Source organism: Garra rufa, chromosome 3, assembly GCF_049309525.1.
Source record: "Garra rufa chromosome 3, GarRuf1.0, whole genome shotgun sequence".
NCBI classification, from domain to species: domain Eukaryota; kingdom Metazoa; phylum Chordata; class Actinopteri; order Cypriniformes; family Cyprinidae; genus Garra; species Garra rufa.
The window spans coordinates 2,179,443-2,197,520 of record NC_133363.1 but is presented as its reverse complement, the minus strand read 5'-3'; the positions used below and the strand labels follow the sequence as shown (position 1 = coordinate 2,197,520).

General features: G+C 31.9%; 1 protein-coding gene across 3 annotated transcripts in view; it reads left to right on the top strand.

Annotated features, from left to right (window-relative positions):
* Positions 1-18,078, top strand: part of LOC141330819 (sodium/potassium/calcium exchanger 2) — a 73,681-nt gene that overhangs the window by 25,449 nt on the left and 30,154 nt on the right. For 2 of the 3 annotated variants that reach the window (XM_073835580.1, XM_073835579.1), the window contains 3 exons: positions 2,553-2,661; positions 7,395-7,409; positions 13,464-13,514. In XM_073835580.1, coding sequence (XP_073691681.1) covers positions 2,553-2,661; positions 7,395-7,409; positions 13,464-13,514 — 175 coding nt within the window. The remainder of the gene's footprint in view (positions 1-2,552; positions 2,662-7,394; positions 7,410-13,463; positions 13,515-18,078) is intronic. The other variant, XM_073835581.1, reaches the window with a different exon arrangement.

Here is an 18,078-nt window from a genome sequence, read left to right as displayed (position 1 = left end):
TAGATAAATATGTAGATGGATGGATGGATGATAGACAGATTGATGTATAGATAAATATCTAGATGGGTGGATGGATGGATGGATGGACAGATTGACGTATAGATAAATATCTAGATGGGCGGATTGATGGATGGATGGATAGACAGATAGATGTATAGATACATATCTAGATGGGTGGATGGATGGATGGATAGATAGATTGACGTATAGATAAATATCTAGATGGGCAGATTGATGGATGGATAGACAGATAGATGTATAGATAAATATCTAGATGGGTGGATGGATGGATGGATAAACAGATTGATGTATAGATAAATATCTAGATGGGTGGATGGATGGATGGATAGATAGATTGACGTATAGATAAATATCTAGATGGGTGGATGGATGGATGGATAGACAGATAGATGTATAGATACATATCTAGATGGGTGGATGGATGGATGGATAGACAGATAGATGTATAGATACATATCTAGATGGGTGGATGGATGGATGGATAGACAGATAGATGTATAGATACATATCTAGATGGGTGGATGGATGGATGGATAGACAGATAGATGTATAGATAAATATCTAGATGGGCAGATTGATGGATGGATAGACAGATAGATGCATAGATAAATATCTAGATGGGTGGATGGATGGATGGATAGACAGATTGATGTATAGATAAATATCTAGATGGGTGGATGGATGGATGGATGGATGGATAGACAGATAGATGTATAGATAAATATCTAGATGGGTGGATGGATGGATGGATGGATGGATAGACAGATAGATGTATAGATAAATATCTAGATGGGTGGATGGATGGATGGATAGACAGATAGATGTATAGATACATATCTAGATGGGTGGATGGATGGATGGATAGACAGATTGATGTATAGATAAATATCTAGATGGGTGGATGGATGGATGGATGGATGGATGGATAGACAGATAGATGTATAGATAAATATCTAGATGGGTGGATGGATGGATGGATGGATAGACAGATAGATGTATAGATACATATCTAGATGGGTGGATGGATGGATGGATAGACAGATAGATGTATAGATACATATCTAGATGGGTGGATGGATGGATGGATAGACAGATAGATGTATAGATACATATCTAGATGGGTGGATGGATGGATGGATAGACAGCTTGATGTATAGATAAATATCTAGATGGGCAGATTGATGGATGGATAGACAGATAGATGTATAGATAAATATCTAGATGGGTGGATGGATGGATGGATAGACAGATTGATGTATAGATAAATATCTAGATGGGTGGATGGATGGATGGATAGACAGATAGATGTATAGATACATATCTAGATGGGTGGATGGATGGATGGATAGACAGATAGATGTATAGATACATATCTAGATGGGTGGATGGATGGATGGATAGACAGCTTGATGTATAGATAAATATCTAGATGGGCAGATTGATGGATGGATAGACAGATAGATGTATAGATAAATATCTAGATGGGTGGATGGATGGATGGATAGACAGATTGATGTATAGATAAATATCTAGATGGGTGGATGGATGGATGGATGGATGGATAGACAGATAGATGTATAGATAAATATCTAGATGGGTGGATGGATGGATGGATGGATGGATAGACAGATAGATGTATAGATAAATATCTAGATGGGTGGATGGATGGATGGATAGATAGACAAATTGATGTATAGATAAATATCTAGATGGGTGGATGGATGGATAGACAGACAGATAGATGTATAGATAAATGTCTAGATGGGCGGATGGATGGATAGACAGATAGATGTATAGATAAATGTCTAGATGGGCGGATGGATGGATGGATAGACAGATAGATGTATAGATAAATGTCTAGATGGGTGGATGGATGGATGGATAGACAGATAGATGTATAGATAAATGTCTAGATGGGTGGATGGATGGATGGATAGACAGATTGATGTATAGATAAATATCTAGATGGATGGATGGATAGACAGATAGATGAATGTATAGATACATATCTAGAAGGATGGATGATGGTGCTACAGTCTACACAAACCTCTTTTCATCAAAGCGACAGTAAAGTGGCACCTTGACATCTGCAGGCACTGATCCCTGATCCTCAGAGCAATTTACTCAGTGTTTGTCTCAGCACAACACACACACTCTCTCTCTCTCACACACACACACACACACACACACACACACACACACACACACACACACACACACACACACTCCTGACACCTGTATGATTGTGTTAATCAGCAGCTGACTCTTCTGATTGCATTGACATGTTGCCATAGCATCAGCTACTCTAAAGACAGATTAACCCTTGACCCCAATCACCCTAACCACCCCCTCCCTGTCCTCTGAAGGGTCAGGACATCCAGCCTCAGTTTAGAATCACTCAAACACGCTGCTTCCATAAGATGAGCTGCGTTTATACCGTCTCTATGACGACCGTGTCATCACTCTGCATTCTGTATTCTGATGTCTCTGGCCAGAAGGCTTAGATTGACATGTCTCTCCTCCTATCACAGGCCAAACCCCGGCTGCAGAGAGGAGGAAGCTCCGCCTCTTTACACAACAGCCTAATGAGGAACAGCATCTTTCATCTGATGATCCACACACTCGACCCTCTCAGTGAAGGTAAAGCACACACGCAATCATCCACATTTAGTGAAAACAGAATAACGCTTTGAAATGCAGAGTTGCAAATCGTACATTTAAAGAAACGCCTGGGTCATAAATGTAATGTAAATAAATAATTTTAAAAAGAGCTGTTTAATGTAATCAAAATATATATTTTAATGCCATATAATAATAATAATAATAACAACAACAAATTAAGCCTTTAGATATATAGCCATATATACATGTACAGTATATATAGTTTTTATTTTTATTTGGTATGCGTTCATTTCACCCTAATTCTCTTGTCATCTGATACACAATCTCTTATAAGTACTTTTGTAATAATTAGGTATATTAATATCCATCTTCGTGTTTCTCTAATGCTGGTGATGTGATTTGTGTCAGATATTTTGGTCTTTCATGGTTTGATGAAGTGCAGCAGTGTGACCTGCAGTGTTTGCTGGTTTTCATTAAAGAATACTGTAACTGGTTACAGAGATAATTTATGATGTAGATAAAGGGGGGTCACATTGGCAAAATTTTGAAGGCAAAAAAAGTACATAGTAGGGCTGGACGATAAATCGAACGATATCGTGAGGCGCGTTTAGTCAATGAAGCCGGTACTTTGATCAGTAGTAAATCTCCATTCGATTCGCATTCGATTTTGAGCGCGATTTGCCGTAGCTTGTCAGAGATTTACGTCTCTGTGTATTAATTGCCGCTCCAGCGGAACCTGAGCGGAACGCACCTGATGGAGATTTACTACTAATCAAAGTACCTGCTTCATTGACTAAACGCACCTCACAATATCGTGTGATTTATCGTCCAGCCCTAGTACATAGTTTGTTGTCAAAAGTGTAGTGATAAAGCACAGCTCACACAGAAATCACAGCTTTCTACGTGTCAGTGTGACGAATAAACTTACATTAAACGGCTCAAAGATGTTAAAGGATAACTATTGCCAAAATGCAACCTGGGCTGTTTTTTTTTTTTTACTGTAAACGAGACAAACTTATTGATTTTGATGCGCTCAAAGTTATGCCCCTAGTACTCCCATTCACCGGCCATTGACCACAAAACGAAATCACGGTCAATCTCAAAAACGGCTCGTTTGTCGTAATTATGCTTTTAGATATAAGTTTGTCTCGTTTACAGTAAAAAAAAAAAAACAGCCCAGGTTGCATTTTGGCAATAGTTATCCTTTAAGATGTCCAGGTCAAAAGAAATTTAAGTCAAAAGTGATTTTCATGTCCATAGAAAGCACATTAAATGTTAGTAATGTGTCTACTTTTAAGGTTTCAAATACGTGTTTGGAGAATAAAATGTCAAAGTTTGGTTGAAATAATGTTACAATGTCATTCACTGTGCATGTTAAATATATATAAAATAACAAGGCAGCATATTACACTCTATTGTGTTTTAAATAAGAAAACAATTCTTACAGACAAATGGGCAAAACCTAGTATAGTGGCAAATAAAAAAAATAAATAAATGGAATTTGGGGCGAAAGTAATTCATCTTTTAATGTCATAAATTGATTTTTGTTGTAAATATGCAGGTAATATTTATTATTTGCTCAGAAAAACAAAAGTGAAAATGCAATTAAATTAAACAGAAAACATTTTAATATATTTTTTTTGTAAAACAGCAACAACTTAAAGCAGTATTACACTTATTATTTTTATGCTTAAACCCAAACAGAAGTGAAAGTGCAGCACCGTTAAATGTGAGCATTGTTGACCACTGATATCTTCCTGTATAGTTTATAGTAGTGTATAGTAGAGTCATAGTTTTTATAATAAATATTTTGAATTCGTTTTATTTTTATATTTTCTGTTTTCATTTTAATTTTAATTTTAGTTTAACTTTATTTTGTTGTGTATTTTTATTAGTTTTTGTTTCTAGAATATTTTAATTCATTAATTAATCATACATTTATTTTTACTCTTTTTTTTTTAGTTACACTACCAGTCAAAAGTTTTGAACAGTAAGATTTTTTAAAGAAGTCTCTTCTGCTCACCAAGCCTGCATTTTTTTTTTTATTCAAAGTACAGCATCAACAGTAAAGTTCTGAAATATTTTTATAATTTAAAATAACAGTTTTCTTTTTGAATATATTTTTAAATTTATATTCCTGATTTCAAAGCTACATTTTTGGCATCATTACTCCAGTCACATGTTCTTTCAGAAATCATTCATAAATTCTGATTTGGTGCTGAGTTAAATTTTTCAGGTTTCCTTGATGAATAGAAAGTTCAGAAGAACAGTATTTATCTAAAATAGAAATCTTTTGTAACATTGTAAATGTGTTTATCATCACTTTTGATACATTTAAAGAATCCTTGCTAAATAAATTTCTATAATAATTATAAAAATAATTCTATTTTTGACTCCAAGCCTTTGAATGGTATAGTGTATAATGTTACAAAAGCTTTTTGTTTTAGATAATGCTGATCTTTCTATTCATCAAAGAATCCTGAAAAAAAAAACTAAACTGTTTTAAATTGATGGATGATGATGATAATAATAATAATAATAATAATAATAATAATATGTTTCTTGAACAGCAAATAAGCATATTAGAATGATTTCTGAAAGGTCATGTAACACTGAAGACTGAAAATGCAGCTTTGATCACAGGAATAAATTACATTTTAAAATATATTCAAATAGAAAACAGTCATTTTAAATATTTCACAATATCACTGCTTTTACTGTATTTTGGATCAAATAAATGCAGGCCTGGTGAGCAGAAAAGTTGTCTTTAAAAAAACATTAAAAATCTTACTGTTCAAAAACTTTTGACTGGTAGCGTATTTTTAGTTATTTATTGAATTTATCAAAAAATATTTTATCTTTTATATCATATATTTTTTTTATATTCAATTTAATATAATTTGTTGTAACACAAGTTTTATGTAATTGAATAACCCTTCATGCTCTGACGCATCCACAAAGTCGCAGCAGTATTAAGCTAACTGTTTATTTAAGCTTGCTTTAAAAAAAATAATAATAATACTCTTTTACATTACAAAATTCATTGTGATTAAAAAACCTCACAAACCTTATGTGTTAAATTAAATTCTCAGTTGTCATGACATTGTGAAGCCGGTTAACCTGGGAAAGTGTGACGGTACCCCAGAAAGAGACTGATCAACCCGTGAAAATCACACCAGTATCGCCTCACACGTTGATCACACGCTCACACGGGGGTTACGCCGTAAATCACACTTCTGCTACTGTTTATGCATTCACTAAATCAGCCAAATGGATCATTTAACAAAAGATGCATGCAATTTTTACTGTGCAAAACAAAACCAAAAAAAAAAAAAAAAAAATTAAATGCTGTATCAGTTGATATAAGTTGATCTAAAAGATTTCAGCTCTAAAATTAACTTAAAAACATTCGGTTTGACCTGCACATTTAATGGATATTTGAAGAGCACATCTCATCTGTTTATGCATTCACTAAATCAGCCAAATTGATAATTTAACCAAAGATGCATGCAAATTCTATTGTGCAAAAAAAATAAATAAATAATAATAATTTTTAAAATGCTTTATCGATCTGTGTGTATTTTATCGAACTTTATCTAAAAGCTTTCAGCTCTAAAATTAACTTAAAAATTACCAAATAAAACATTCGGTTTGATCTGCATATTTAATGGATATTTGAAGAGTAGCACATCTCATCTGTTTATGCATTGACTAAATCAGCCAAATTGATAATTTAACCAAAGATGCATGCAAATTCTTCTGTGCAAAAAAAAACAAAACAAAAAACAAAACTAAAACTCATTTTTAAAATGCTTTATCGATCTGTGTGTATTTTATCGAACTTTATCTAAAAGTTTCAGCTCTAAAATTAACTTAAAAACATTCGGTTTGATCTGCATATTTAATGGATATTTGAAGAGCACATCTCATCTGTTTATGCATTCACTAAATCAGCCAAATTGATCATTTAACAAAAGATGCATGCAATTTTTACTGTGCAAAACAAAACCAAAAAATAAAAAAAAAATTTAAATGCTGTATCAGTTGATATAAGTTGATCTAAAAGATTTCAGCTCTAAAATTAACTTCAAAACATTCGGTTTGACGTGCACATTTAATGGATATTTGAAGAGCACATCTCATCTGTTTATGCATTCACTAAATCAGCCAAATTGATAATTTAACCAAAGATGCATGCAAATTCTATTGTGCAAAAAAAAAAAAAAAACATTTTTAAAATGCTTTATCGATCTGTGTGTATTTTATCGAACTTTATCTAAAAGCTTTCAGCTCTAAAATTAACTTAAAAATTACCAAATAAAACATTCGGTTTGATCTGCATATTTAATGGATATTTGAAGAGTAGCACATCTCATCTGTTTATGCATTCACTAAATCAGCCAAATTGATAATTTAACCAAAGATGCATGCAAATTCTTATGTGCAAAAAAAACAAAACAAAACAAAACTAAAAATCTTTTTAAAAATGCTTTATCAATCTGTGTGTATTTCATCGAACTTTATCTAAAAGCTTTCAGCTCTAAAATTAACTTAAAAATGACCAAACAAAACATTCGATTTGACCTGCACATTTAATGGCTATTTGAAGAGTAGCACATCTCATCTTTATATTCACAACATGGCTTTGCTGTAGAGCTTAATAGTGTTTATTTTTCCTGCTTAGACTCGTTTTCATCTCTTTCTCTCTCTGTCTGTCTCTCTCTGTTTCTCTCTGTCTGTTGTTTCCTCAGAATTCGCTGACTCTGGTGAGTTATTCTCTAAATCTCGTTGTCATCACAGTCCCAGCTGAAGCCGCGTCACCATCCGCTCGTCCCGCTGTCTGTATCTCTATCTGTTTATTCACAGTATTCAGAGACACTGGATGCCGTGTGTTTCTTTCAAGTTTCCATGTGTGTTTGTCATTTTTCATTGTGTGTTTTTCCTGGCTAAAGCTCCATTTCATGTGTGCCATAACCCTGATATCTTGTGTTGCTCATTCACATGTGTGTAAATAATGACTTTAATGGTTTATCTCTTACAAAAACCTTTATTGATATATGCATTTTTGTAGACAAACAAAAAATGGCTGATTGATTTCATGTTATTATTTTTATATATATATATATATTTTTTTTAATTAAATTAGATTACAGTTACAGACATTCTTATACATTACAATTATATTACCTAAGTTATGTAAGTAAGTTTCTTTGTAATTCTCAAAGGCAGAAACAAAAAATTGGGCCGAATGGCTGAAACATTTTATTATTATTTTTGTTGTTGTTATTTATTTGTTTGCATGCCGCTTTTCAAAATACATATTGTTCCACAGCGAGTTTGAAAACAGGATTGCAATGGTTATAATATTTTAATATCTTCAGACTTTATAGTCACAGTATTTGAAAATCATGAAAATTCACAGCAAGCTTTCACACAAGTAAACGATAATCACAGCGTGCCGATATACAGCCGTATCTCACGTCTACGAGTGTGATATTGCGTTTATACAACAGTTTGACGACACGAGTGTGTAAATACTATATATAAACAAAATAACAACAGGGTGTCTTTAAAAGCCCTCTTTTGTCCAGAACTACTTCTTTCCACCTCAGATTTAAATCTAAAGTAGACCATTTAACAGCTGAGACCAAGCCTCCTTTATTAATTCGAAAAACGTCACTTTAGAACTAGTAATGAAGTAACATTGAGTTGCTTCATTAAAAGCTTATTGTATTACTGCATTAAAAGCTCACTGTATTCTGTAGAGTATTATGAGAGAGAGATGGACTGGGCGAGTGTGATTACCTGCATCTGATACAGCATTCATTCTTCAGATCAGTCTCGTATTCACAATAAATGTTAGTTTGAATATCTGCTGAGGAAAGCGTTATCTTTGTCGTAACATTAATATCCTTTCATCTGTTAATGGTGATTTTGCTGCTCAGTGCATTTGTTCGCTGCTTTAAGCTGTTGTTGAAACTAAAAATAACTTCCATTTATAGCATCAACTTTTCAGTGTAAAAGTTTTTTTCTGCTGAGTCATAAAAACAGTTCACCATCTAATGGCAGAACATGTAGCTAAAATCTCCATCACGAACACATGCACCATTTCTCAATACTACATACTATTGTTTATATAAAATATTATTTATTGAATAGTAATATTTAACAGACAACAACAACAGCCATCATAAAAGTTGCTAGGCGATTCAGTCAAAAGTACAAAGGCAGCGCTCTGATATACAGCATTTAATGTACATAAACATGAGACAAAACAAGAAAATGCGCTGTGTAAATAAGTTCAGAGCGTGCACTTGCATAATGACATGGTTGCAGCTGTTAATGCACAATTACCATTTTAGATTGACAAACTGTAATACTGCATAAGATTTCTATTCGGACTGAAAATTTGGCAACCCACCAAAATACAAGCTTGCTAATTAAGGTTTGAAAAAATGAAAATTCACCAAAAAAAGTAAATATTACAATTTTTATTTTTAGGTTTGCTATAAAATAATAGCATTATATTTAATACTCCCTTTTTATTTTAAAACATAATAGCATTACCACACTAATATTTTTTGTATTATTTTATTTAAAATAATATAATAATAATAAAGTCCAATGATATTATTATTATTATTATTATTATTATTATTATTATTATTATTATTATTATTAATATATATTTCTTTAATTCTATTTAATGTGTCACACTATGTGTAAAGTGAGAAGTGAGAACCAAACCTCCAGTAGATATATATATATATGTGACCCTGGACCACAAAACCAGTCTTAAGTTGCTGGGGTATATTTGTAGCAATAGCCAAAAATACATTGTATGGGTCAAAATTTTTGCTTTTTGTTTTATGCCAAAAATCATTAAGAAATTAAGTAAAGTTCATGTTCCATGAAGATTTTTTGTAAAATTCCTACTGTAAATATATCAAAATGTAATCTTTGATTTGTAATATGCATTGTTAAGAACCTAATTTGGACAACTTTAAAGGTGATTTTCTCAGTCTTTTTTATTTTTTTGCATCCTCAGATTTCTGATTTCAAATAGATGTATCTCGGCCAAATATTGTCCTATCCTAACAAACCATACATCAATAGAAAGCTTATTTATTGAGCTTTCATATGATGTATAAATCTCAGTTTTGTCAAATTTAACCTTATGACTGGTTTTGTGGTCCAGGGTCACATATATATATATATATATATATATATATATATATATATATATATATACATAGATAGATAGATAGATTTAACGATTATGTATTATACATTTATTTACTAAATCTATAAAAATGATATAAAGATAATATACACATTTTTTTTCAAGATCTTTAAAATAATATTTAAATGTATGCAGTTTTATGTATGTGTTTAGTGCATATCTATTTAATATTTATTTTTCCATTTGATTTATCTATTTATTTTTGTTACTTATTAGTTACAAAAAGTGCACATTACTGGGTTTCTCTCACAGCATCACGTCAAACTCTTGGAAACTCCACCAGTTACATAAATGCAACAACACATAATGATTGTGTTTTAGTGGCTTATTGTGACGACTAGCTCGTACAGTCTATATGTCGACACATAGAGTCCCGGAGCAAAACACTCTCCCCAGATGAATTGATGAATTGCATAAGTTCATTAATTGATATTGAGCACATAATAAATAGTTTTCCAGATGCACACGTTACCATCGCTGCACACACTGCACAAGATTTCCCTTCACGCTTCTCAGACATGACAAATGTAATGTGTGTGTGTGTGTGTGTGTGTGTGTGTGTGCATCTGACCTCTCAGTTTGTATTGATTATTGAGCTCGACCCCCACGCCGGACCAACAATTCCTCTATTTTTGGAGCGATCCGTCTGCTCTCTCAAATCCACACGCACACATTCATAAAGACGCTGTGATCCCTCTTCCAGCTGATCGCGTACGAGCATGCGCAGACACTCACACACGCCAATAACCGCCTGATCGGGTCTTCCATGCGACCTTTATTACGTAACGTGACACACATGCATGCAGTCACACACCCTTTCCCGGCTGAATCGATGTTAAAAGCTTTGTGCCGCTGGGATGAGCGGTCAGCAGCTGCAGAGGTCATTCTGCAAAGTCGCTGCTGGACAAGAACAGGTTTATATTGTCTACACTCTTCAAAATTAAGCTGATCTTTAAAGCGATGCCATAGAAGAACCATTTTTGGTTTCACAAAGAACCATCCAGTCAAAGGTTCTTTAAAGAACCATCTCTTTCTTACCTTTTTATAATCTGAAGATCCTTCTTGCACCACAAAAAACAGAAATGTTCTTCAGATGTTAAAGGTTCTTTATGGAACCAGGTTCTTCTATGGCATCGTGAAGCGCCTATTATTTTTAAGAGTTATACAGCATAGAAGAGCTTACAAATAAGACAATCAAATCTAATTTAAAATCTAATTTAAAACTTGACATAAATACAAACTCTGCATAAAAGCTATTCTTACTTGGATTTTTCGTCTTTGTTTCGAGCCAAAATATCAAAAAAAAAATATATATATTATTTTTCTTACCCCATTGGAATATTATTTAGTTTGTTACGAGCAAAACTCACTTAATTTTGACTTTTTTTTTTTTTTTCTGAAAACAAGACAATAATTTTTACTCGTCTAGAAAATCCTTCTTGATTTAAGAATTTTTAGATATTTTGACTGGAAACAAGACAAAAGTAAGAAATGCATTTTTTGTACATTTGATCTAGTTTGCAGGTCATTCTGGCAACTTACAGCATTAGAAAGAGTGTGTGATTTCTTTTTACATTTAGAGATGGTTCTATCAGAAATGAATAATACCTCAAAAAAGTTACCAAGTTTAGGTGCACCATTTTTTATTTAAAATATAATTTTAATTGATCAAGAATGCATTAAATTAAACAAAAGTACAAAAGATTTCTGTTTCAAATAAATGCTGCATTTCATTCCATTGGCAGATTATTTTGCTTGCTTGCTTTTTTTTCTGAAAACAAGACAATCAATTTTACTCATCTAGAAAATCCTTCTTGATTTAAGAATTTTTAGATATTCTGACTGGAAACAAGACACAAAAAACCCTAAGTAAGAAAAGCATTTTCTGCAGTGATAAAACTGTTAAAACACGTTTTCAGTCTTTTCAAATCTTTGCACTCCACTGTATATTATATCCATGAATCTAAAATTCATTTTGTATGCGATGTCTGCAATTAAATATTAAAGTCCCTTTCAGATCAGTCATGTATAATATATAAGCCATAATTGAAGTAAGTGTTTTGCAATGCATCTGGGACTTTCATCAATTTAATTTACTCAAACGTGGCCCTGTTTCATTAGTGTTTTTGGAGATCCCTAACACCATATATACACAGCTTCGTGACTGCTGTGTTGAAGCTAAAGGTCATGACAGAGTGACCTCTAACCACCGGCCAATCAGCAGTCAGATTGAGACTAGACTTCAACATCAGTAAAATCAAAGTAAAATCTGTCTGCTGTGAAAATTGACTGTCTGCTATTAGGCTCTTTGTACATCTGATCTAGTTTGCAGGTTATTTTGGCCACTTGCAGAGGAAGAATGAATTTGTTTTATGTGATTTCTTTTTACGTTTAGAGACGGTTCTATCAGAAATATTATAATCACTATTATTTATTTTAAGAAAATATAATTTTAATTGATCAAGAATGCATTAAATTAAACACAAGTACAAAAGATTTCTGTTTTTTTTTAAAATAAATGCTGTTCTTTCGAACGTTCTATTTCACTGCAAAAATGCTTTTCTTCGATTTTTTTTGTCTTGTTTCCAGCCAAAATATCTAAAAATGTTTAAATCAAGAAGGATTTTATAGACGAGTAAAAATTATTTTAATAGTTTTTGCTTAAAATAGGCAAAATAATCTGCCAGTGGGGTAAACAAAAAAATTAAAAATAAATCATATTTCAAACAGAAAACAAGATTATTTTTCTTAACCCATTGGCGGATTATTTTGCTTGTTTCAAGCAAAAACACTTAATTTTGACTTGTTTTTTTGGAAAATAAGACAATAATTTGTACTCACCTTAAAAATCCTTCTTGATTTAAGAAGTTTTAGATATTTTGGCTGGAAACAAGACAAATCGTCTAAGTAAGAAAAGCATTTTTCTGTTTGAAATATTATTTTTTGCTTACCCCACTGGCAGATTATTTTGCTTGTTCTAATCAAAAACTCACTTAATTTTGACTTGTTTTTTCTGAATCTTTTTTCGTCTATAAAATCCTTCTTGATTGAAGAATTTTTAGATATTTTGGCTGGAAACAAGACAAACAATCAAAGCTAGAAAAGCATTTTTTGCAGTGCAAAAATATTGCACAGCACAACTGTTTTCAACATTGATAATAATCAGAAATGTTTCTTGAGCAGCAAATCGCTATATTAGAATGATTTCTGAAAGATCACTAAAGACAAATAATGATGCTGAAAATTCAGATTTGATCTCAAGAATAAATTACAGGTTAGCAGATATTAACATAGAAAACACTTATTTTAAATTATAATAATATTTCAAAATTATTATTGTGTTTCTGATCAAATGAACATGTCACTCGCAGTGTTCACTTCACTATAAGGCCTGTTTTTATTTTCTCCTCCTTTTTGTTAATTTTTTGCACTTATGCCTGTGAGATCGGCCTAGAGAGATATTTTTGTCCACATCACGTTCTCATTTCTCACTGTCGCTGTGTGTCTGTGTGTTTGTGCTGGTGTACATGTGCCAGCGTGTGTTTCCTTACCCTTGTCTCTGTGTGTGATATTGTAGAGCTGGGGACTTATGGCAAGCTAAAATATTATCAGTCAATGACTGAAGAAGGTAAGACTCTTTCTGTCAACCCTCATTTTTCTCCCTGTCTGCTTCACCTCTCTAACCATGATGCCGTTTGTTCATGCGTGAGAGAGAGAGAGAGAGTTTTCTTCTCCGTTTTTAGTTTCATGACCCTCTTGCCGAGATTTCACTCACATAAGTGCAAATCGTGGTTTTCATCTTTAATTTAGCATCATTTTGAATTTTCACGGTTGTTTTTCTTTCATCCCATCCATTTATTTTTCTGTTTTTGGTTGTTCTTTGAAAGTTTTGTTTGAGTGTTTTTATTGTTATTTTTATATAAATGCATGGAAAACATTTAGAACCGTATTATCCCTGTATGGCCTGACATAATAAATAAGCATTTTTTTATTGAAGAGTTTATTGAACCTGACAAAATATAAGAACAGTTTGCATTTTTTTTTTTTTTTTTTGAGTATTATGTTATGTGATAATGTGCGACCCTGCATCACAAAACCAGCACTGGTATATTTGTAGCAATAGCCAAAAATACATTGGATGGGTCAAAATTTTATTTTATAAGTAAAGATCATGTTCCATGAAGACATTTTGTAAATTTTCTACCGTAAATATATCAAAACTTAGTTTTTGATTAGTAGTATGCATTGCTAAGAACTTAATTTGGACAACTTTAAAGGCGATATTAAACTTTCCTCAATATTTTAATTGATTTAGTTATTTATTTTGCATCCTCAGATTTTCAAACAGTTGTATCTTGGCTAAATATTGTTATCCTTACAAACCATACATCAATGGAAAGCTTATTTATTTTATGTTAAAAAAAAAAACAAAACAAAAAAAAACCTTATGACTGGTTTTGTGGTCACATATAGTGAGAATATGGAGAAAAAAAATAGTATTCAAAGATATGCAAAAATATGCAATTTGATGCAGATGCTGATATTTATATGATGCAAGTTATGTTACGAGATCTTTATAACAGAATAAGAGATACTGACATTAAATGAAATAAATATCAGTGGTCACTCTCTCTAATAATATGTCTTAGATGAGATTGAAATGCTCCAAAAATATGATGCAATGCAATGGCGATTGAGGGATGAACAAATAAATGCTACTTGATAAAAATCAGTAAAGATTTGACAGCAAAAAGACGCGTTAAGCACATTTTCTGGCTTTTCAATAACACAAATGTCCTTTAGCAGATTTTCAGTCTTTCTTTTTCAGGAAAATTGATAAAAATATTCATCATTCATTCGGCACTAACCTTACGAAAAAGAAGTTTATTCAAGTGTGCTATTAGTATACTTCTTTTAAACTAAAAATAGGAAACTATACTTTCAGTTTACTACAAATGTGTTTTATATACACTTCTCAGAATTATACTTAAAATTACATTAAGTATACTTGACTTATACTTAGAAAAAGACTAAATATATTTGAGCTATACTTTTGCTCTGAGAGTTTTCATAGTTATCATATAAGCTTCTTCTGAACAGAATTTCCAAAACACAAGTGAAGAAGAAACCGAAACAACAGATGCTTCCACATGTAATCTAACAGCATCAAAACCATAGATATGTAAAACTGTTGTTATGGAATAAAATGTCGACCCATGAGGAGGTAATAATGATCAACCCCATTTACGTTTTGATTAGCATTAATAGTCGTTTTTTTTAGCTTTTTTTTTTTTCTCAAAATGTTAATTTATGAAACATACACACATTCAAGTGTTTATAAAAAACGAATGCATGAAGCTAGAATACAATATTTTTGTTTACAAGCAGATACCCTGTTCTTTCTTTTGATGATTTGTATGTTCAGAGATTCATATAACAAAATATATACAAATTAATACTTAAAAATAATTAATAGGAACATATTAGTATTTGGTCTAAAGTTCACTTAAAGAAAACTTATGAGTATACTTGCAGTATAAATCTACTAAACTAGTAGTTTACTGAAACTATACTTCAAAGTGTACAAAAAATACATTAAAAACAATTTAATTTGTAAACTATCAGAATACCTAAAAGTTCTATTCTAGTCTACTTTCAGTACAAACTGAAAACATAGATGTAAACTAGTTGTGTATTCAAAGTTTACTACTGTTATACACTGTAAAAAGTGAACAGTTGGATCAACTTAAAACAATTACTTCAATTGGTAACACCTAAAAAATTTCAGTTGATTGAACTAAGATTATTTAAGTGTGGTCAATCACAATTAGATAATCTTAGTTCAATCAACTTAATTTTTTTAGGTGTTACCAATTGAAGTAATTGTTTTAAGTTGATCCAACTGTTCACTTTTTACAGTGTACTTAAAGTATCACTGCAAAAAATGCTTTTCTTACTTAGATTTTTTGTCTTGTTTCCAGCCAAAATATCAAAAAAATTCTTGAATCAGGAAGGATTTTCTAGACAAGAAAAAGTTATTGTCTTGTTTTTAGTAAAAACAAGTCAAAATTAAGTGAGTTTTTGCTTAAAACAAGCAAAATAATCTGCCAATGGGGTAAGAAAAATAATCTAGTTGTCTGCTTGAAATAAGATTTTATTTTCTTACCCCAGTGGCAGATTATTTTGCTTGTTTTAAGCAAAAACTCACTTAATTTTGACTTGTTTTTACTAAAAACAAGACAATAATTTTTACTTGTCTAGAAAATCCTTCCTGATTCAAGAATTTTTAGATATTTTGGCTGGAAACAAGACAAAAATTCTAAGTAAGAAAAGCATTTTTTGCAGTGTACTTAAAATCAAATTAGTCCCAAGGAGTATTGAAATAGTACACTTAAAAGTATACTACTAGTACACTGATATTTGCATACTTGCTACATAAAGTCCTGACACTGATGAGGAAGTTGCAAGTCACGTTTCATGACTTTTGTTAAATTTCCTTCCCGAACATCCTGTTCCAATGAATACGTCCACACTTGGCAAAAATCTGGATGCTTTTAATCGCCTTTAAAATGCAGAACGGTGGGTCGAACGTACACAGAGTTTTCCGATAACAGAGCTGCGTTACTCGTCACCGTCTGTAAGCGCTCAGCAATCCGTGAGAGTCAGATAAAACGGCCGGCTGCATTCAGACACACACAGAAATAGATGGCAAGAAACGTACGTCACGGTGTTGAGACCGAGAGTGAGTCATTCTATAACTAGAGTTATGCAAGGCATAATGCAATAATAACAGCCCGTCTCTCTCTCTCTCTCTCATGTCTCACTAATGCAATAATGTCACTTCTTAGACATCTGTTATGGCTGAATTGCTTAAGTCTCTTTGAGGATCCATAACATCTAAGGCAACCGAATCTGTGTGTGTTTGTTACACGGAGTGACAGGCTTCTAATTTTAGTTCCCTTCTCCGTATTAAACAGACTTTGATGTTGTAATATTCAGCATGGGAAGGTGCATGAGTAAATATTTCATCTGAATCTATTTAGAGAAATGCGACATGTATTCAGAGTAACCCACGATAACCTACGCTACACCGGACTTACAATAAACACCTGTGAAAAAGAAGTACACCTATTTGTACTGAATGTGCACTTATAGTGTACTTCAAATCTAAGTATGTATATTATTAAAAAATCTGTATTTGCAGATAATATAATATTGATCAAATAAAATGTCACTTAAGTAACTAAAAGAGAAAACACTGTTTCTTAACACACTTGAGTACACTTTTAAATAATTACTGTAAGTTTTAATATTTTTCATGTCATGTTTTAATGTACACTTATTTTGATGTGTTGACCAACATAAAGCAAAGCACATTTAAAGCACTTGATTATAATTATGATTTTAACTTTAGTGTGTTACTCGATTTTACATTTAAAATGAATGTATTTTTTTGTATTGAGTTAAAATGCAACTTTACATCATTGCAAATGTTTGATGTTAAGTATATTTAACTTTAACAATACTTAGGTGGGTCAAAAAGCACTTATGTTGCATTTAATAAAAAGTTAAACTATAATACCCTTTGGTTTAATTGCATTTAATTTATAAAGCTTCTGAAAAATTACATTCAGTTTGCACTTAAGTAAACTTGTGCACAATGCACATTTCTAAATATTAACACTAACATATGTTTTAATGTTTTAAATAATATCGATCTTTAGATGCAAATTATTTTAAGTGTAACTAAAGTATACTTGCAACAGTTAGACTTTAACACAATCAAATATACTTAAGTATATCTTTAGTTGGACTTCAGCACTACTTCCACGCAATTAAAATGTGTTAAGTACAACATTAATTGTTCCAATATAGCAGACCAGTTTAGTATACTTACCCCTGGTTTCACAGACAAGGCTTAAGCCTAGTCTAAGACTAAAATGTAAGTCTGAGCTGTTTCAACTGAAAGAAACTTGCACTGACTAATCTTAAATTATATCAGTGCCTTTGTTTTGTCTCAAGATGCACAACAGTAATGTGTTTTTCTAAGCATGTTTATAAACATTACTTAAATGCCCTAATTGAACAATGGGCTAATCCTGGCTTAGTCTAAGCCCTGTCTGCGAAACCAGGCCTAAAAGTACAATTGCAGGGTATTTTAAATGCATAATATATAAATGTGTTTGTGATAC